The sequence below is a fragment of the Neoarius graeffei genome, chromosome 11 (assembly GCF_027579695.1).
Source record: "Neoarius graeffei isolate fNeoGra1 chromosome 11, fNeoGra1.pri, whole genome shotgun sequence".
Classification (NCBI taxonomy): domain Eukaryota; kingdom Metazoa; phylum Chordata; class Actinopteri; order Siluriformes; family Ariidae; genus Neoarius; species Neoarius graeffei.
This window is the reverse complement of record NC_083579.1, coordinates 67,311,318-67,333,472: the sequence shown is the minus strand read 5'-3', so window position 1 is coordinate 67,333,472 and position 22,155 is coordinate 67,311,318. Positions and strand designations below refer to the sequence as shown.

Genomic DNA, 22,155 nt, shown 5'->3' with positions numbered 1-22,155 from the left:
TATTATTTTTGTTTTGTACAATTGGAGAGTGAAAAAAGAAAACGAACGCCATGCGAAAGTTTGGGCACCCCAATACATTTGAGTTCTCAGGTAACTTTCACCAAGGTTCAAGACATTAATTAGCTTATTGAGTTGTGGCTTGTTCAAATTCTTCATTAGGAAAGGTCAGATGATGCAGATTTCAAAGCTGTATAAATTCTATGACTCCTCAAACTTGTCCCTAAAATCAACAGCCATGGGCTCCTCTAAGCAACTCCATAGCATTCTCATCTCATCTCATCTCGCCGCTTTATCCTTCTACAGGGTCGCAGGCAAGCTGGAGCCTATCCCAGCTGACTATGGGCGAAAGGCGGGGTACACCCTGGACAAGTCGCCAGGTCATCACAGGGCTGACACATAGACACAGACAACCATTCACACTCACATTCACACCTACGGTCAATTTAGAGTCAACAGTTAACCTAACCTGCATGTCTTTGGACTGTGGGGGAAACCGGAGCACACCCACGCGGACACAGGGAGAACATGCAAACTCCACACAGAAAGGCCCTCGCCGGCCCCGGGGCTCGAACCCAGGACCTTCTTGCTGTGAGGCGACAGCGCTAACCACTACACCACCATGCCGCCCTCCATAGCATTCTGAATAGTAAAATAATTGATGCTCACAAAGCAGGAGAAGGCTACAAGAACATTGCAAAGTGTTTTCAGGTAGCTGTTTCCTCAGATTGTAATGTTAAGAAATGGCAGTTAACAGAAACAGTGGAGATCAAGGTAAGGTCTGGAAGATGAAGAAAACTTTCTGAAAGAACTGCTCATTGGATTGCTAGAAAGGCAAATAAAAACCCCTGTTTGACTGCAAAAGACCTTCAGAAAGATTTAGCAGACCCTTGAGGGGTGGTGCACTGTTCTACTATGCAGCGACACCTGAACAAATATGACCTTCATGGCAGAGTCATCAGAAGAAAACCTTTCCTGTGTCCTAGCCACAAAATTCAGTGTCTGAAGTTTGCAAATGAACATCTAAGCAAGCCTGATGCATTTTGGAAACAAGTCCTGTGGACTGATGAAATCAAAATAGAACTTTTTGGCCACGATGTGCAAAGGTATGTTTGGAGAAAAAAGGGTACCAAATTCCAGGAAAAGAACACCTCTCCAACTCTGAAGCATGGGTGTGGATCGATCATGCTTTGGGGTTGTGTTGCAACCAGTGGCACAGGGCACATTTCATTGGTCGAGGGAAGCATGGATTCGAATAAATACCAGCAAACTCTGGAAGCAAACGTCACACCATCTGTAAAAAAGTTGAAGTTAAAAAGAGGATGGATCCTACAATAAGACAATGATCCAAAACACACCTCAAAATCTACAATGGAATACCTGAAGAGGCACAAGCTGAAGGTTTTGCCCTGGCCCTCACAGTCCCCTGACCTAAACATCATTGAAAATCTGTGGATAGATCTCAAAAGAGCAGTGCATGCAAGACAGCCCAAGAAACTTATAGAACTGGAAGCCTTTTGCAAGGACAAATGTGTGAAAATCCCCAGGTAAGAACTGAAAGATTATTAGCTGGCTACAAAAGGTGTTTACAAGCTGTGATACTTGCCAAAGGGGGTGTTACTAAGTACTGACCATGTCAGGTGCCCAAACTTTTGCTTCAGGTCCTTTTCATTTTTTGGTATTTTACACCTGTAAATGATGGAAATAAAAATGTAATCTTGTGGAAAATATTAAAGAAATGTCTCATCTTTACCCTTATGCCTTTTGGTGATCAGTTCATCTTCTGCTCACTTAACCTATTCACAGTAACAGACATTTTCAGCAAGGGTGCCCAAACTTTTGCATGCCACTGTACATATTTGTAGGTGTTTATCATATTGACTCGTAGTCTGTGGTACACTAATGTAGGTAGCTTAAGAGCTTTCAGTCTGTCCTCATATGGAAGATCCCTCAGTCCAGGTACTCGTTTTGTGGCACATCTCTGAACACTCTCAATCTGTTCTGCAAATTTCCACGTGTAGGGTGACCATAGTGGAGCACCGTACTCAAGATGTGGGTATATCAGTGACTTGTACAGTAGAGAGAAGACATCTTTATCCACGTATTCAAATGATCTCCACATAAGTCCTGCAATCTGGTTGGCTTTTGAGACTATAGCTGCTATATGGTTCTCAAAATTGAGCTCGTTGTCCACCAGAATCCCCAGATCTTTTTCCTGTAGCGTGAAGGCTAACAGCACCATTCTTGTTTTATCAGTCATGGTATACGTGTAGTCGGGATGCCCTGAACCAATTCAGATCACTGTACCTTTGTCAGGGTGGAAGCACAACTGCCACTTTCCTGCCCATCCTTGTAAGCTAGAAAGGTCTTGTTGTAGCAGTTCACTCATGACAGACTAGGCGAAACATCTTTGTGTCATCCGCAAATAATTTTAGGTGGCTTGATACTACCTCTGGCATGTCATTAACAAAGACAGTGAATAGTACTGGTCCCAACACACTGCCTTGTGGCACTCCACTGCTTACCTCAGCCCATCCTGATTTGGTTCCATTAACACAGACTCTTTGCTTATGCTCACTAAGAAAGGAATTGATCCATCCATCCATCCATTATCTGTAGCCGCTTATCCTGTTCTACAGGGTCGCAGGCAAGCTGGAGCCTATCCCACCGGACTATGGGCGAGAGGCGGGGTACACCCTGGACAAGTCGCCAGGTTATCACAGGGCTGACACATAGACACAAACAACCATTCTCACACTCATTCACACCTCTGGTCAATTTAGAGCCACCAGTTAACCTAACCTGCATGTCTTTGGATTGTGGGGGGAACCGGAGCACCCGGAGGAAACCCACACAGACATGGGGAGAACATGTGGGGGAAACCGGAGCACCCAGAGGAAACCCACACAGACACGGGGAGAACATGGTGGTGTAGTGCTTAGCACTGTTGCCTCACAGCAAGAAGGTTCTGGGTTTGAGCCCAGCAGCCAACGGGGGCCTTTCTGTGTGGAGTTTGCATGTTCTCCCTGTGTCTGCGTGGGTTTCCTCCAGTTAGGTTAACATGGGGTGGCCTTGGGCTGAAGTGCCCTTGAGCAAGGTACCTAACCCCTATCTGCTCCCCGGGCGCTGTAGTATGGCTGCCCACTGCTCTGGGTATGCGTGTGCATGTTCACTGCTTCAGATGGATGAATTTCACTGTGTGCTTGAGTGTTCATGTGACAAATAAAGGCTTCTTCTCCAAACTCCACACAGAAAGGCCCTCGCCGGCTGCTGGGCTCGAACCCAGAACCTTCTTGCTGTGAGGTGACAGTGCTAACCACTACACCACCGTGCTGCCAAGGAATTGATCCAGTGTAGCAAATTGCCCTCGATGCCGGAGCTTTCGATCTTTGGTACCAAGTCAAAGGCTTTACAAAAGTCCAAATATATAGCATCGACTGGCAAAACCTGGTCTAACCACTCTTTCCAGTCAAGCATTTGTGTCACTGTAGACCTCCTTGGAAGAAACCCATGCTGATGCTGTGTGAACAGACCATTCATTTTCATATGGGATTCCTATACTGTAGAAATCAGGACACTACGTTAAATGCCTATGGATTAAATAACACACATCAAATACTACTGTTTAACTGTGTGTGAAGTTATAAAGACACAATGTCTGGTTTGTTCCATGTTTCAGGCGCAGGAGAACCTTCTGTGTTGTTTTGGAGACACAATGAACTGAATGAATGGATCTGACTTGCTGCTTCTCACTAAACACGGAAGGACTTTTGTTTAAAAGTTTTTTTTTTTTAAATTGTTAAATTATACAGTCAAAGACCAGAAGACATACAGGTATGTAATAACAGTGTATTATTCATGAGGAAAAGCTGCTCTGGGCTGAACTGCTCAGAATAAAACAAAGCAGATTCATCATTCATGCTGCCTTCACGTGCTCTCCAAATTTGGATAAATATGAGTTTCAAAGCACATGGCGCACATCTCTGTAATTTTGAGGTTCAGATTTACAACTTGTTATTAATCTTCACGCTTTTAAGTTTCGTTGGTCGACAGTGGTGGGTTTTTTATTTTAATTTTATTTTATTAGTTTTTGTCTTGTTTGTTTGTTTTATTTTGAAAACATACGTAATCAGGAGAAACTGAGGAGCACGTGAATATAGCATTGTCTCGCGCCAAATTTGTCACCGGCTTCAAACCGGAAGTTGTGTGCTGCATGTTTTTGCTTTGTTATTGTTCTACTGTTGATTGCTGGTTCTGTGTTGTTAGAACAGTATCGTGTGTGTAGTGTAAGGAATATGGATGTAAATAAAGCACAGGAGGACAGTGGGGCCATGGATGAGCTGGAGGATGAGGAGCTGTGTGAAGCTCTAGCTGTTTTGGCTGGTAGTGATCCGGATAAGTGTTCATATCCTCGGGTAAGACACAACATCTCAGTAATTCTCTTAGTGATTAAGTCTCGAAATTGGTCTCTTATTTTTTCGTATTGCAAACAACTTTAATAAAAGTGCTGCCTAGTGTTTCTGCTTTTTGATTGTCACTCTGTGGCTGAATCCCAAACCTGTCCTTATTGAACATATAGTGCACTACATACAATTTTCTATATTTCTGCATAAATATGACCTAAAACATCATCAGATTTTCACACAAGTCCTAAAAGTAGATAAAGAGAACCCAGTTAAACAAATGAGACAAAAATATTATACTTGGTCATTTATTTATTTATTAAGGAAAATGATCCAATATTACACATCTGTGAGTGGCAAAAGTATGTGAACCTTTGCTTTCAGTATCTGGTGTGACCCCCTTGTGCAGCAATAACTGCAACTAAACGTTTGCAGTAACTGTTGATCAGTCCTGCACACCGGCTTGGAGGAATTTTAGCCCGTTCCTCCGTACAGAACAGCTTCAACTCTGGGATATTGGTGGGTTTCCTCACATGAACTGCTCGCTTCAGGTTCTTCCACAACATTTTGACTGGATTAAGGTCAGGACTTTGACTTGGCCATTCCAGAACATTAACTTTATCCCTCTTTAACCATTCTTTGGTAGAACGACTTGTGTGCTTAGGGTTGCTGTCTTGCTGCATGATCCACCTTCTCTTGAGATTCACTTCATGGACAGATGTCATGACATTTTCCTTTAGAATTCGCTGGTATAATTCAGAATTCATTGTTGCATCAATGATGGCAAGCCGTCCTGGCCTAGATGCAGTAAAACAGGCCCAAACTATGATACTACCACCACCATGTTTCACAGATGGGATAAGGTTCTGATGCTGGAATGCAGTGTTTTCCTTTCTCCAGGCATAACGCTTCTCATTTAAACCAAAAAGTTCTATTTTGGTCTCATCCGTCCACAAAACATTTTTCCAATAACCTTCTGGCTTGTCCACGTGATCTTTTGCAAACTGCAGATGAGCAGCAATGTTCTTTTTGGAGAGCAGTGGCTTTCTCCTTGCAACCCTGCCATGCACACCATTGTTGTTCAGTGTACTCCTGATGGTGGACTCATGAACCTTAACATTAGCCAATGTGAGAGAGGCCTTCAGTTGCTTACAAGTTACCCTGGGGTCTTTTGTAACCTCGATGACTATTACACACCTTGCTCTTGGAGTGATCTTTTTTTTTTTTAACACTTTATTTTTATATTTTTTAGTGGTACACTTAGGTAAAGAAAAAACAATAATTGCCATCAGTTACCATTACAAAAACACATCAAAACAAAATGAACAAACCAACAAAAAAATAAAAATAAAAAAATTAAAAAATTAAAAAATATATACGGTACAATCTGGATGGGCATGTTTCTGAAGTATTCAATATAGTATAATTTCAGTCATTCTGTCATTGATATGTATACATTCCATTTCATCCATTTTTCTACGCATGTGTCAACTTGCAGTCTTATCCTATGTGTCAAGTCCTCCATTATGTACATCTCTTTCACAAGTTTCAACCAGTCATCCCTGTCTGGTGGTTCTGGCTTATACCATTTTTTCGTTATGGCCTTTTTGCTGGCTGCAATCAAGATTTTGAATATATATCTGTCTGGCTTAACCACAATGTTTCCTCCCAAGTTACCAAGATATAATACTGTGGAAGTCTTGGGTATTTGATAACCCAAGACCGAAACAATAACAGAATGTACTTCATCCCAAAACTGAACAATTGAGTGATATGTTAAATATTAAGTTATTATTGAAAAACTATTGATTAAAATAAACAGACACTGAGAAATGGTCCTATAAACAACTTTACCAATATAAAAGATTACCAGGACTACAAAAATGCAGAAAAATAGGCTTTACTTATCCAAATGCTCCTGTTGGTTCAAAAGTTAAAGTGCATAGAACCTCACAGCACAACATGAAGTTACCTTAAAATATAATATAAATGCCTCAGCTTTCATGCAAGAAAAAAAAACTATTAATACTAGTACTGTGTGCAGGCAGTCTCTCCTGAAGACTAAATTAAACAATAATTATAAACTAATAAAATAAATGGCTCAGGCTTCAAAGAAGAAAAAAAACAATTTGAACAGAATCTCACAGTATGATGCTGAAGCTGCCTAAACAATGGAAAATAAAATACCATTTTGGCAAAAATGTTGGCATCCATTAATTTCTTGTATTAAGTAAAAAATAATGTAAAGTGCACACAGTCCTTCACTGTAAACACAACACACTTTCAGTAACAGAATTTAAGCCTATATAAACACTGACTCGCACATGCTGCTTCTCTTGAACGTATACACGGAAGTAAGGTGAAAGGTAGTTTGTCGACGCCAACGATTGGTCAAATTTGCGGGAAAGTTGCGGTGATTGGATATAATTGTAACACCGCCCTGAATTCGCGGGGATTGGTTGAATTTGCGTTGAAGTTGCAAATCGCAACATCGTGAAATCCTGGAGGGTCTGCTAAACGACCGTTTACTTTTCAGCTCAAATACACGAAGCGGTATTGGCCGGTTTCGCAAGCGGAATATTGTGCATGCGCACATCGCTCTTTCCGAAGAGAAACATCCGGTGGTTCATCAAAACAGTATGTCGAGTGAGATGCTTCGGAAATCATGTGAATAAACTGATAAATTTGAGATGTAACCCGAATATCGGCGTATTTTGGCACTTGTCCGATCGGACAAGTAACTGAGATGATGAACTTGTCCGACATAAAGGATCACTTGTCCCGGACAAGCGGACAAGCATTAATGTCGAGCCCTGTAGTTAAACAAACACCTAGTACCTGGGGTCATCTCATCTCATTATCTGTAGCCGCTTTATCCTGTTCTACAGGGTCGCAGGCAAGCTGGAGCCTATCCCAGCTGACTACGGGCGAAAGGCGGGGTACACCCTGGACAAGTCGCCAGGTCATCACAGGGCTGACACATAGACACAAACAACCATTCACATTCACACCCACGGTCAATTTAGAGTCATCAATTAACCTAACCTGCACGTCTTTGGACCGTGGGGGAAACCGGAGCACCCAGAGGAAACCCATGCGGACACGGGGAGAACATGCAAACTCTGCACAGAAAGGCCCTCGCTGGCCACGGGGCTCGAACCCGGACCTTCTTGCTGTGAGGCGACACCACTAACCACTACATCACCGTGCCGCCCAGATTTGTCACTCACAGATGTGTAATATTGGATCATTTTCCTCAATAAATAAATGACCGAGTATGATATTTTTGTCTCATTTGTTTAACTGGGTTCTCTTTATCTACTTTTAGGACTTGTGTGAAAATCTGATGTTTTAGGTCATATTTATGCAGAAATATAGAAATTTCTAAAAGGTTCACAAACTTTCAAGCACCACTGGACACAGTCTGTATATGTCTCTAGCTTGATTTTTGGTTATATGTTACAGGGATATGTGAAAAGACAGGCTGTGTTTGCTTGCAGCACTTGCACAGGTGAGGGCATGGATCCAGCTGGCGTCTGCCTTGCCTGTGCTAACACCTGCCACGATGGCCACCACATCTACGAACTGTACACGAAAAGGTACACCTCGCTTTAAAATGACTTCTGCCAGTTTGCACTGTTAACATTTTACTAATTTAGTACACAACACCATGACTTGTCTTTCTGTCTATTTGATTTTCTTTTCACAGGAACTTTCGCTGTGATTGTGGGAACCGCAAATTTGGCTCGTTTAAGTGCAAGCTGATCCCTGTACGTGTATGCTGGATGCGTTCCGAACATTTCTTCCTTTCTAAAGTCATTTCATTACCAGCCATTAAAAAGCTCAACCGCTGTTCCCACTACACTTCCCGAAATGCAGAACTGACCCTTTTTCTGTCGATTTGTAAAGCGATTTGCTAGTTTACACACCTTTCATTTAAAAAACATTGCTTTTGCCAGGAATTGATAAATATTATGCGTTTCCAGCGCTTTGTTCACAAATGTCACATGTCCTTCTTCATGGTTATGCAGTCTTACCTGTCTGATAAGTTATACCATGCGTCACTTGAAACTCTTGCTCTGAATAATACTAGTTGTTGATTATGCCCGAGTCCTGCATTCGTCTCATTTGTTTTGCCCGCGTATTGATTGTTTACAGGACAAAGAGGGACAAAACATCAAGAATGTGTATAATCACAATTTCTTTGGTCGTTACTGCTCCTGTGACAGACCTTACCCTGATGAGGATGATAAGGTATGTAGTGCAAATACTCCACTCATTTCTTGCTTTGTGAAATATTGGTGCGCTTTTAGTCAATATTGGAGTCAAAATTCATTCAATTTTAGCACTTCTAAATGAGACAGGTGCTGTTTCCCTTTATCAAACACTGGTCTTATTTCTCACTGTGGTGGAAGGTTGGTGAAGCAATGATTCAGTGTATTCTCTGTGAAGACTGGTACCACTCAAAGGTAAGCTGCTGTCCAGCGAGGATATTTTTTTCTTTATTGTATCAAAGTCCTTCATGCAGAACAATTTACCATCTCTAAAAGTATGCCTCAGATTTTACCGCCTGTCTTCTTATAGCATCTGGGTTGTGCAGTTGTGGACTCTGAGGACTTGCTGGAGATGGTGTGTGAGGGTTGTATGAACAGAGCTCCCTTCCTGTGGACCTACGCCGCCTACTTTGCATGTGAGTTACATGTGATCGCACATCTCTTTCATTCAGATTATTACAACCCCGATTCCAAAAAAGTTGGGACAAAGTACAAATTGTAAATAAAAACGGAATGCAATGATGTGGAAGTTTCAAAATTCCATATTTTATTCAGAATAGAACATAGATGACATATCAAATGTTTAAACTGAGAAAATGTATCATTTAAAGAGAAAAATTAGGTGATTTTAAATTTCATGACAACACCACATCTCAAAAAAGTTGGGACAAGGCCATGTTTACCACTGTGAGACATCCCCTTTTCTCTTTACAACAGTCTGTAAACGTCTGGGGACTGAGGAGACAAGTTGCTCAAGTTTAGGGATAGGCATGTTAACCCATTCTTGTCTAATGTAGGATTCTAGTTGCTCAACTGTCTTAGGTCTTTTTTGTCGTATCTTCCGTTTTATGATGTGCCAAATGTTTTCTATGGGTGAAAGATCTGGACTGCAGGCTGGCCAGTTCAGTACCCGGACCCTTCTTCTACGCAGCCATGATGCTGTAATTGATGCAGTATGTGGTTTGGCATTGTCATGTTGGAAAATACAAGGTCTTCTCTGAAAGAGACGTCGTCTGGATGGGAGCATATGTTGCTCTAGAACCTGGATATACCTTTCAGCATTGATGGTGTCTTTCCAGATGTGTAAGCTGCCCATGCCACACGCACTAATGCAACCCCATACCATCAGAGATGCAGGCTTCTGAACTGAGCGCTGATAACAACTTGGGTCGTCCTTCTCCTCTTTAGTCCGAATGACACGGCGTCCCTGATTTCCATAAAGAACTTCAAATTTTGATTCGTCTGACCACAGAACAGTTTTCCACTTTGCCACAGTCCATTTTAAATGAGCCTTGGCCCAGAGAAGACGTCTGCGCTTCTGGATCATGTTTAGATACGGCTTCTTCTTTGAACTATAGTTTTAGCTGGCAACGGCGGATGGCACGGTGAATTGTGTTCACAGATAATGTTCTCTGGAAATATTCCTGAGCCCATTTTGTGATTTCCAATACAGAAGCATGCCTGTATGTGATGCAGTGCCGTCTAAGGGCCCGAAGATCACAGGCGCCCAGTATGGTTTTCTGGCCTTGACCCTTACGCACAGAGATTCTTCCAGATTCTCTGAATCTTTTGATGATATTATGCACTGTAGATGATGATATGTTCAAACTCTTTGCAATTTTACACTGTCGAACTCCTTTCTGATATTGCTCCACTATTTGTGGGCACAGAATTAGGGGGATTGGTGATGCTCTTCTCATCTTTACTTCTGAGAGCTGCCACCACTCCAAGATGCTCTTTTTATACCCAGTCATGTTAATGACCTATTGCCAATTGACCTATTGAGTTGCAATTTGGTCCTCCAGCTGTTCCTTTTTTGTACCTTTAACTTTTCCAGCCTCTTATTGCCCCTGTCCCAACTTTTTTGAGATGTGTTGCTGTCATGAAATTTCAAAATGTCTCACTTTCGACATTTTGATGTGCTGTCTATGTTCTACTGTGAATACAGTATCAGTTTTTGAGATTTGTAAATTATTGCATTCCGTTTTTATTTACAATTTGTACTTTGTCCCAACTTTTTTGGAATTGGGGTTGTACTTCACAACAGTTCTTTAAAAGGTATGATGAGGTAATGTGTATGTCTTTTTATTTCTTAAAGGTCCCCCAGTAACCAAAGTGAGTCTTTGTAAAGATGATAATGATACTGTGGCAGAAAACAAAGAAGTGAAGGATTCAATGTTGCCTTCATGCACTAATGGCCATGATGGACCCTCCACAAGTAAAGACTGTCAAAAGGAAGCAAAGGTGAGAAACGTATCAATACAAAAGATGAAGTTACCGCATTGTCTACACCGACTGAGTGCCCTGGAAACAAATTGTATGAAATCAACCCTATGATCAAAAAGACTCTCCTATTCTCATTTCAAACCAGACATAATCCAATGGTGTATATGAGGTGTCGTATTGGTCGTTCAAGGTTCATCTTTAATTAAAAAAAAAAAAAAAGGGTGAACCACTATCATGCCATTTCTGTAGGATATCTCTGACAATCAAGCATATTTTACTGTCGTGTCCAGGTCTAGATGCCACAAAGGAGTGATTTTATTCTCAAAGTACTTTGGATGAGGTTTTTAACAAGGTGCCACTACAGAAAGTTTTAGACTTAAGTTGTATGTATATTAAGCATCTCATTTTTAGTTATGTAACTTTTTAAAATTTATTTATGAAGAAATTATAGTATCTTTTTAGAAATGCTCTCACCTTGAAATAGCCTTAGGTACTGACATGGCTTTAAAAAAATAAAATAAAATCAATCACTCCCTCACCACATTGTCTGCCACTGGGCACTGGTTACTGTGTAGATGTAATTAACAACTGGAGAAATGTACCATCATTTCACGAACCTTCAGTAAAGAAAAATGCTTGCTTTTTCACTTTTCCACCAGCAGAGTGTGCAAAATGTTTAAACTGGACTTGGTTCTAATTCACACGTTACAAGACAAGATTTACAAGGACATTTTAATTTCCATTTGAACTTAGTTTATACATCATTAAATTAAATGGCGCATTTCATTCACTTTAACAGCTCACTAGTAATGGAATTAAAGCTGTAAACTACAAGCGGACGCGTGAGGAGATGGAGAGGCGTCCTGCTAAGTGCCAGTCTGAAACTGCACCATGTAAACTGAAGGAGTTAAAGGCCAAAGGCTTGGTGAGGCCAAGGGTGGGGGCAGCGTTCTGGCCATACGACTGGCGGTCCAAGCTTTGTACTTGCACAAGCTGCAAGGTAGGTTATTAAAAATTTGTCCTGTTTCAGTAAAAACACAGTTTATTATCTCTTTAGAATGCTCGATGCTTGTGCTGGATGTAGTGTGGTTTTGTTTTTTTATTTCCTTAAATTCTACCCATCTAAGATGCTTCCTAATAAACTTGTTATAAACATAATATAAACCACAGGGACCCTGACCTGAATGGAGTAAAGAACCATTTACACAATGCTCAGTACTGTCACACACGGGTATAGTAGGAGTCCTTTTGTTTTTTTTTTTTTAATTATTGGCCCTCAAGCTAACCATATGTACCGGTTTAGGGCCAAAAAGATATACATGTTCCCAAGCAGCATATAAAGGGTATAAATAAGTACCTGAGAGGTACTGCTCCAGTGACAAGCCTACATGTAATTCAACCTGGCCATTTTTTTTTTTTTCCCTCCTGCAAGCTTCATCTCTGACCTCCCTCTTGAGACTATAAACTGCCAACTCCTGTAACTTGTTGATTCCTACAGGATCCCAGTCCTGACCCTTTTTATTTAAGTTTTATTTAAAACAGGCAAGTCACGAAGAACGAGTTCTTATTTAAAGTGGCAGCCTGGCAAAACCTCTTGGGGAAGGGTGGGGGCCCTCTAACGTATACTGCCCAAAACCTATGGTATTAAAGTAGTCTTCCTTATTTTCATTTGGCATGTTTTTGCAAATGCCAAACAATGTTAATTTGTAGTTGAACTTAAGATAAAATAAGCTCACCCATCGTCTGGTGTTTTTGTTTTCTAAATTCCCTTAGAGATCGTATGTGGAGGCTGGCGTTCAGTTCCTGATGGATGAGTCAGACACAGTGCTTGCATACGAGAATAGGGGCGAGGCATTGCTGGAGGAAGACCTGCTCATGTCCTGCCTCAGTTCCCTGGACCATGTCCAGCAACTGGAGATCATTTACCGTAAGTAACGGAGCATAAACAGCTGTTTTTAAAAGACGACCTTTGCCTATAACTCACTGTACTCAAGTATTCATTATTTTAAATAGCTTTAAGTAAATTGAACAAATTTGATTATCTTCTGTTGGTTTAGAAAATTAATTTTGTAAACGCTTAATATGCTCCAGGTATTTGTCTTACTTTGCTGGGAGTTGATTTTATCCTTGATTATCGTTTTCATGTCACACCTGCAATTTCCATTGCACTTGCTGTTACATGTAAACAATCACGTCCAACAATAACATGGGAGATTAAATCAAGGTTTATTTGAACTGACTATATATTGTTGTGCAAAGACAGACGCTAAATTGTACAAAGAGCAAAACGTTTTCAGTATTGGAGTTCCCGGAGAGGAACAGCAGGGACGAGGTGGAAAATGCCAATGAATGCATTTTGACATTTAATACTGAAATTTGCTGCCAAGCATGGGTCATCATTGTTAGTGTTTTGACGTGTTGGAATTAAAGGAGGGACAACCAACCAAAAAGCAGTTTTGTAGTAGCTTACATTTCAACAAACGGTGGCGTCTGGTTTCTGGATGGGATTGGTCTTAAAACGTTTATTATTGATGATAATTATAGCAGCACCTTTCTCAAAGCCAAGGTAGTTTTACATCAGCAGGATATTAGTTCTTAAATAAAATATTTTTCTCTAACAGTTCTCAAGGCTGCTTGGTTTGGAAGAACTCCAGCAAAAATGTCCAATGCGTATAAGGTAGTGTGTATCTCTGTAATATCACTAGCCGCAAGACAACATCTCTAGAGATTTGGGGGAAGGAAAAAAAAAAAAAAACCCTTTCAGAACCCATTTCAGAATATCCCTTTGGCAAGTTGGGACAGGACAATGACTTTCTTACCGGCTCCACATGTTTTCATTCTGTAGGGAAAGCAAGGAGGTGCAGAAATGCATTACTGCCCACAACATTTAATGGAGCAGTTTAAACTTTTTTTTTTTTTTATATTATAAAAAAAAAAAAAAGGGTATAAAGCATAAGTAATACACTCCTCAGGCCTCTGGGTAATATTTAATAAAAACTTCTTAAATGTATTTTTTTCATGGAGGTCTATGGGAAGATGTTCGTCCTACTCAATAAAAGAGCATTTGATAATGAATTTGGAGCATTGCTCATGGTTTAATATTATGGTAGGATGACCTGTTGGTTAAAATATTCTGGTGATTTTGTTTTCAGAGTACAATGATATTAAAGCAGAGCTACGCGAGTTCCTGCAGCAGTTTGCTGACCAGGGAAAGGTAAGGACACATAGGCTTTTTGGCTTCTAACTTAAAGTACACATTTGAAATTAACACATGCAGTGCAAAAAAAAAAAAAAAGTAATAAAAATTCTTCATTGTGGCTATAGGATGTGACCCCTGAGGCTATCCACATGTTTTTTGAAGAGCTTCAGTTGAAGAAAAGGAGACGGGCCAGTGCTGGGCCATATTACTGCAGCTGATGTGGTTTATGGATGGCCATCCTTGCCTTCCTGTTTCTTCCTTTCTAAGCATACGTAGAATGTGAATTCAAAAAGACTGGCTTTAAGGAGGAGACGCAATTGCAAGTGTTTAATTTTAAGCTGCTAGTGTGCACGGCGCACGCCTAATGTCTAACGCTACGTTCACACTGCAAGGCTTAATGCTCAATTCCGATTTTTTTGTGAAATCCGATTTTTTTGTGAGGTCGTTCACATTAACAAATATATGCGACTTGTATGTGATCCTCAGTATGAACAAAAAGCGACCTAAAAGTGTTCCGCATGCGCATTGCAGGATATGACGTCACACGCAGTGAGCATGGGCAGTGTTTACGGAAGTAAAACCGCCCGGTTGCAGTATGACCCATCCAATCTAGCTTGAATAGCTGTATCCCCCCCCAAATGGAAATCAGCTCCCTAACCTCTGCGTCCTTCCATTGAGAAGATTCAGAACCTTCACAGCCCGAAGCGTCCCTCGCATTGATGTCATGCGCAGGGGCGCAGATACGTTTTTTGAACTGGGGGGGACAAAGCTGCCAGCAAACCAACCCCAACCCCGATATGCCTGTCAAACTTGTTGTGGGTTACCATAGCAACCAAGCTCGAGCTCGCAACCTGTGCAGTCTGCGCAGCTCAACCAACCGAATATCAGTCTTTGTTTTGTTTTATGCGAGTTGTTGCAACTATGTATACACTGCTGTGCACCTCAATAAACCGAATGGTAATTAGTCTTTTGATTTTTCCATGAGGTTTGCCTTATGCAAAGAAAGACAGCATCGACGTTTTTTCCTCCCTATAAGTGGGGGGGGACCGAGCGAAGTGAATTTAAATCTGGGTGGGACGAGTCCCACCCTCTATCTGCGCCCGTGATTATGCGCCATGTTGTTGTAACTTTTTTTGAGAGACCCGCCGCCTACTTCAGCGCAGAATAGTGACGTTTGTGGCTTGTTGATGACGTGCAAGTCGGATGAATGCGACCTGGCGGTTCAGACTGAAGTCGCATATGAAAAGAGCGGATAGGAATCGGAATTAGGACCACATATCCAAACGGCCTGGGTCGGATTTGAAAAAATCGGATCTGTGTCGTTCATATTGTCAATAAAAGATCGGATACAGGTCACATATGGGCGAAAAGATCGGATTTGAGTCACTTCAGCCTGCAGTGTGAACGTAGCCTAAAGGTAGGTGGAGTGGGTATCAGTTTATGTCCACATTAACTCATGTATAAGGTGGTCAAAAAGCCTGGACTGATCATGATGAGCTGGATGGGATCCAAAAGCTGCAGACATTTTAATGGCAACAACCTGAACGTTCAATTTGTTGATTATTATGCTTTCCTCAAACTGGATGATTAAATACAACTCCGGAATGCATGTTGCTTCATGTCATCATTGTAATCAAAGCTTTCAGATGCACGATCAAGACTTGGGTTTAGATACGTAAATCAGTCACCAAATCAACACAATGAAGATGCATCAATATTTTGAAGCATGTTTATTCTAAGGATGCTTTCTAGCTGCAAAGCTGGTAACTTATTTACCCTCTCTGAGGTAACAGTAGAAAAATATAACTGGTAAATTCATTACAAGAAATGCAATTATATTAAAGTTTAAGTACAATCAACATTTATCAGAAACAATCGTATCAAACCACAACACGAATACAAGTAAAAGGTACCCAAGAGTTTAAAAATATTTTCCAAAAAAGATGCACATGAGGCAGTACAGGCCATTTAAAAACTGGTAGATGGATACATGGCTCCTAAGGCTTGCATAGGCCAAAATCACCAATTTAATAAAACACTTGGCCTCTGAACACGCAAGGCACACACTTGGGTCATCTGCAGTGTTAAATAGATGCAGTAACGAATGCCGAAGCCCTCTGATTTCAATTCGGACAACTTGGCGGGGAAATTATTTTTTTCTAACAAATGGATACAAATGCAAACTCTTATTCTGCTACTAAAGTACACCAATGACGAGCAGCAAAACGGAACATTAGCGTGCATTAGCAGCATTTTACTGTGTTAAAGGGTTTTTCCACAATACAGATAAAAATAGTCATGACTTCAGTGTCGCACTTAAATCTGTTCTTGACAGTTATGCAGCCAAATAAGGATTATGGTCATTTATAAATCCAAGAAAAGACTGTGTATAAAATGTGGATCATGACGTGTCACTTTGGATCAAGCATTGAAAAATCTAGCTACAAAATCCTCTATTGCTACATTGCGTACATGTATCATCAGTAATCAACATGCAGTCTAACGAACGTCATGTATTAAATGCTGTACTGGTGAATCATTTACTATTTAGATTTTAGGCGAAGGAGAGAAGTTCTTTTGTGAGAAGACCTTTCAAGCCCCCCCCCAAAAAAGTGCAGGCACTACTACAAAAATTTCTGGCATGCTTCTGTACCACTAGGTGGCACTGTAATAAGTACAAAATGGAGTGAGGGAGGAAGAGTATGGAATCAATTTTGTGCCAAAATGTTCATACAATACTTTTGAAATATCAAACAAAAACGACAAATCAAAATACAAAAGAGTCCATTTTTTTAGACTGGCAAACAAATTATTTGTGTAATCGTGCAAAATATCAGTCTATTACACTTCAGAAACCTTTTATTTTCGTTCCGCGTCTTTCTCAGTTTTGTTTGACGTAATTTATTTTGGTTGCGATTCCAGCTCTCGTTTGTGCTCCCTGACTTTTTGCTTGCAGTTTTGGCACAAACTTCACGTGTGGGTGGGCTGTCCAGGAACGCATTCCCATTGGCTAACTTGTGTTTGACTGACAGCTACGCTCAGCCATTCCCTACTCGGATTTTGGCGGACTGTTTGACGAGTGACCGATCCATTGACGGTAAACAAGGATCGAGTGGACTTCAGTGGCGACTATGATATTGAATTAATTCAACAAAGTGTAAGTACGGGACAAATGTCTTGTATGTCCACTCGATCCTTGTTTACCGTCAATGGATCGGTCACTCGTCAAACAGTCCGCCAAAATCCGAGTAGGAAATGGCCGCAACAGCCTCCGGGGGAATCGCTGAGCGTAACTGTCAGTCAAACACAAGTTACAAATGCATTCCTGGACAGCCCACCCACACGCGAAGTTTGTGCCAAAACTGCAAGCAAAAAGTCAGGGAGCGCAAACGAGAAAGCTGGAATCGCAACCGAAATAAATTACGTCAAACAAAACTGAGAAAGACGCGGAACAAAAATAAAAGGTTTCTGAAGAGTAATAGACTGATATTTTGCACGATTACACGAATAATTTGTTTGCCAGTCTAAAAAAATTGACACTTTGTATTTTGATTTGTCGTTTTTGCTTGACATTTCGAAAGTATTGTATGAACATTTTGGCACAAAATTGATTCCATAGAAGAGGGCAGTGCAAAAACTTGCCTCCACAAATGTACACTATTCACGATCCATGAGCTCTGTAATGCTGGACCAAAAGACTCCACAACTTAATTCCATGGAAAAAAATATATAATGGCTTACACATTTCTTGGTTTCTGAGCTCAAAATCCACAGCTAAGGCCACTGGATGTGAAGAGGAGGAGGACGAGGTGAACCTACGCATGTTCATCATGTTTTCTACAGTACATGGATTAATCATTCTCAGGGCTGGTGCTAATGTAAATATTTGAACAGTCGTGATTGATTGCAGATACAATATGTACTTAAGAAGGGTGTGAACTGTTAAAAACATCCCTAAATTTCTTATATTACCAGAAAAGGTGCATTATACTGTTAAAACTGTCAGAGCCAAAACTACGAATTTCAAAATCAATCCATTTCTCCTGTGCAGTGACTGGTGTCACTTGGTGCATTTATAAACATGCTTATCTTTTATACTATACTAACTGGAACAACATCTGATGTTTTGACCTTTCATGGGATGCTTGATTTAAAAAAAAAAAAGTTTTTGTTAACACTTGCCAGTATTCAAAGACTTTTAGCCTGTGGCACAATTAAGTTTTGGATTTTGCGAGGGATGTTATGCTTATAATATAAATGTTTGACCAGTAAAAACCAGTAGCATTTGGTTTGATATTTTCTAAATACAAAAGAGTAACTCTGGAATGGTGTGGAATTTTACATCGACACTGGAACTGCATTTTATGCAAGTTCTCATGATACACAAAGAGCTGGCAATTAAAAAAAAAAAAAAAAAAAAAAGTGCCTCGTTCATACATGCAAAACATGTAGAGAATGTGCAGATGGGTGCATGTACAGGTGATAAAAAAAAAAAAAAAAAAAAAAAAAAAAAGAGTTGCTGTGTTATGTTTTGCATCCAAAACAAGGGTCAGGATGGAAGGGTCATTACAAAGCACTCTTGACCACCATCAGAACATCAAATGAGGGAATATGCATCTTTTGAGCAGGGGTGGGGAGTAGTTCATCCCTCCAGTACAGTCCCAGAGACTTGAAGGAGCCATGTCAATGTGCACTGAAGCTGTTCTAGTGGTTCGTGGTGGCCCAACTCCTGACGAACACATTATATTGCCAGCACATTTTATGCTGTCAGTCATTCGCATTTATCCAGCCCATTATAAGAAAAAGTGAAAAAAACGTGTCCTCTTCCTGTCTCCAGGACCTACAACTGATCTCTTCTCAGTGTACTGGTTACAGGCCTAAAGGAAATAGAGTTCTTCGTCAAAAAGTTTGGACACAATGATTGATCGTATATTTTCCAATGGCGAAGAGAAATTTCGAAAACTTGCTGATATTTGTTTCAAAGACTAATGTAAAAAGAGTGACGTTAATACCCATTTATAGATGCATTTCTGAACCAAATGTTTTTTTTAAACCCCTAAACAAGTTGTTTTTAATTAAAATTATATATGTTGTTACCCCAAACAAGAGAATCAGCCTTCAAGAAGGAGTACTCAGCTTATTTAGGAATCGCCTGCCTGAAGCTAGTTGAGAAATTGGCAAGAATGTGCAATCCTTAATGAGGAAGACTTAAGAATTTAAAATACAAACTAGATTTGATTTAACACTTTGCTTGGTTACTGTATAATTTAGTTTGATATATTATAGTGTTGATGTCTTATTATTCTAAAATCGCACAAACAAAATGGAGAAAAACCTATACGCTGGCGTCCAAATTTTTGACTTGCAGTGTTCTTTTTCTGGCATTCATCTAGGAGCTTATTTGATTCCCATTTTTAATGGGAGGCATATTTTATTGATGTTACCATCAGTTAATATATCAGTCACAGACTCAGATTAATGAATTTTGGTATCAAGAAGGATCCATTAAAATAAAAAAGGCCCAAACCCTCTGCATTACGACTTACTCCACAAATACGAACCCTTATGAAAATCCACTCATTCTTAAGCAACCTCTTTGAAACATTTCCCAACTTTCTGAAAGGACTGATCCCTTTCGAATAAGCTGTAATGGAAGGGAGATGTACTGTAGCTACCTGCAAGATTACACTGAAACTCAGCACTTGTTTAATAGACTTGAGGTTTTAAAAACAGTCTTTGTCCAAGTCAATGTCTTTTCATGATCTGATTTAAAGTGCAGATTTCCTATACTGGTACTCTGGCTGATTGGGTGACCTGTGATCCCGGCTTATTCCCGTTTCTTCACTCCCGTTCCTGTGGTGTCCAGCTCCTCCAGAGGCCTCCTTTACATCCCCTTTCATATCTGGAACGGAGCTGTGCTCGTCGTATGACTCAGCACCTCCTTTTGAAGGTCCAAGGCCACATGTCAGGTCCGAGTCATTTTTTGAGCACCCACTGGGCACAAATGCTCCCCCTAGTGAGGATACTCCAGAGGAAGTATGGTCCAAATCCAACCTTTGACCCAAGACGTCCAAATGAAGGGAGTCCGATGGCTGTCCAAGCCTCGTGTGCGTGGGAACTGACAACGTGTCAGGGAGACATGAAAGGGTTATGTTATTACATGGCCCTCTGCGCTGTCCGTACAAGTCTGGACCTGTGTAGGTGGCCTGAGTAGAAAGGCTAGATACAAGAGTGTCTTGATTCGCCAAGTCAGAAACGTCTGGATAATCAGATGGAGGCTCTGCTTTTTGTTTGGGGACATGTCTTGTGTGGGACAGTTGAGTGAGAGAATATCGTCCACTGGGGCATGGTCCAGGTGGGTAGTGGGGGATAGTAGAGACCATGTTGGGAAGAGAATGAAGAGTGGTGTCCTGAGCTTTGCCATGCTCCGACAGAGTCATAGAGGACACCCCGAGAGCAATGTCCGGCATATAATCACTAATCAGAGGTTCCAGACGCTTACATATAAAACAAACAAAGATTCAGTTAGTATCAAGTATAATATTTTTTTTACAGGGATATTTTAAACTTCATGAATACATAATTTTTTTTCCCCTCACCAAACAGCGCTTTGAAAAAATTCATAGATCTCATATGTCCTTCATAAAAGAAAACAATATCAGATTGCTGTAATAAAGCCTGGCTTATGTTTCGTCAAAAGTGCTCCTGAACCATCCAAAATGGACTTCTGAAAATCATGGAATGTTAATGGTTCTTCAGAACAGTAGGAGGTTCATCATTTACTGGCTCCACATCAAATATAGGGGACAGGGGAGTAAATGGTTGGTAGTAATGGGTAGTGGGTGCACTTTGTTGTATGTTTGAACAAAATTGCAGCATTTTGATGCGACGCCATCTGAGGAAGACCATACAGAGTCACACCCTCTTGGAAAGATTAACTTTCCAGACTTTTTTCATAAATGTCAAGTACATCATTAAAAAAAAAAAGTGAAAGGGGATCTGTTTTAGGGAGGCAAACAAAAGACAATGGATTCAGAACCACGAGTGTATTAGTTTTAGAAAAAAAAAAAAAAAGAGCAGTGGCTACAATTATCTTGACAGTCCATAATTAGACACCTTCAGATTTGCCAATAAAAAACAATTTTACAAAAGGTGAGTTTCAGTTACAACAGTTATTACTGGTTAATTAAATTAACCGGAAGACCCCGCCTCACCCTTTGATCTTGTCGTCTGATGACATGCCTCATTACCTGATATGGAATTTTTTTTTTTTAATCACGATCAGCAATTTGAGGAAAACCTGGACGTCATCACCACAGGTAAGCATGGTGGAAAGATCATGGACATGTTTTTACTTCTCAAATTTCACTGATATTTCATGATCTCCTTGTCGGAACCTACTTTGTTTCTTACGCCTTCATTTGACAGTCGCCATTTTGTATCTAAACGCACGTTTGAAATGTCACGTGAAGCGTCGATAATTGTGACCACTTTCACCGGTGTCCACCATTATCGACACCCTGTGGAATTAAGTGACATTTACAACTGTTATGGATCGATCTTTGTGCAACACTGTTGAAGTAGATGAAGTACTTTAACCGCCTAGGGCCTAGCGGTCACATACGTGGACAGCACTTTTTAGAAATTCAGAACAAGAATCCACATATGTGGACATACTTTTTCTCAAAAAGTACATCTTATCAAAGATGATGCTTAGTTTTTATTCAAATCAGGTTCTAATAAGCCCATATAGCAAAAAGAAATAAAAAATGCATGTAAAAAAAAACAGCTTGGGTCTTAGGAGGTTAAAATAAAAGTGCTGTGATTTATAATAATTTTTTTTCTGATTCATAACAGAAAAGAAAGTTTATAGAGTATTTGGAATCCTGTTGCAGTAAATAGAATTAGACCAGAATTAAATTCCGAGCATATAAAAAATTAGATGCGTGAAATATTCAGATTTTTCTATTCCATTCAGAATATTTTTTTTTGCAGTTTCTTTTAAATATCTACCACATATTACAATATCAGTAGACATTTTATAATTTTTAGATGT

General features: G+C 40.3%; 2 protein-coding genes across 2 annotated transcripts in view; one reads left to right on the top strand and one right to left on the bottom strand.

Moving 5' to 3' along the window:
* The first annotated feature begins 4,198 nt into the window (after nt 1-4,198).
* On the top strand, nt 4,199-15,708 carry LOC132893969 (putative E3 ubiquitin-protein ligase UBR7). Its single transcript, XM_060933150.1, has 11 exons — nt 4,199-4,412; nt 7,866-7,999; nt 8,110-8,170; nt 8,559-8,654; nt 8,816-8,869; nt 8,985-9,090; nt 10,773-10,918; nt 11,700-11,900; nt 12,674-12,827; nt 14,053-14,114; nt 14,225-15,708. The coding sequence occupies exons 1-11, from the start codon at nt 4,293-4,295 to the stop codon at nt 14,315-14,317; spliced, it is 1,227 nt and encodes a 408-aa protein (XP_060789133.1). The 5' UTR covers nt 4,199-4,292; the 3' UTR covers nt 14,318-15,708.
* Nucleotides 15,709-18,600: 2,892 nt separating this feature from the next.
* LOC132893968 (BTB/POZ domain-containing protein 7-like) overlaps nt 18,601-22,155 on the bottom strand; it is a 75,894-nt gene continuing 72,339 nt past the window's right edge. Inside the window, exon 11 of the mRNA XM_060933149.1 lies at nt 18,601-20,596. Within this exon, the coding sequence (XP_060789132.1) occupies nt 19,868-20,596 (729 nt within the window). The 3' untranslated portion in view covers nt 18,601-19,867. The remainder of the gene's footprint in view (nt 20,597-22,155) is intronic.

What these genes read in the sequence shown, in the direction of transcription:
- LOC132893969 (XM_060933150.1), top strand. Translation starts at nt 4,293, where the DNA reads ATGGATGTAAATAAAGCACAGGAGGACAGTGGGGCCATGGATGAGCTG. An exon ending in TACGAACTGTACACGAAAAG is followed by an intron (nt 8,000 to 8,109) that starts GTACACCTCGCT and finishes TTCTTTTCACAG; the next exon opens with GAACTTTCGCTGTGATTGTG. An exon ending in GCAACTGGAGATCATTTACC is followed by an intron (nt 12,828 to 14,052) that starts GTAAGTAACGGA and finishes TTTTGTTTTCAG; the next exon opens with AGTACAATGATATTAAAGCA.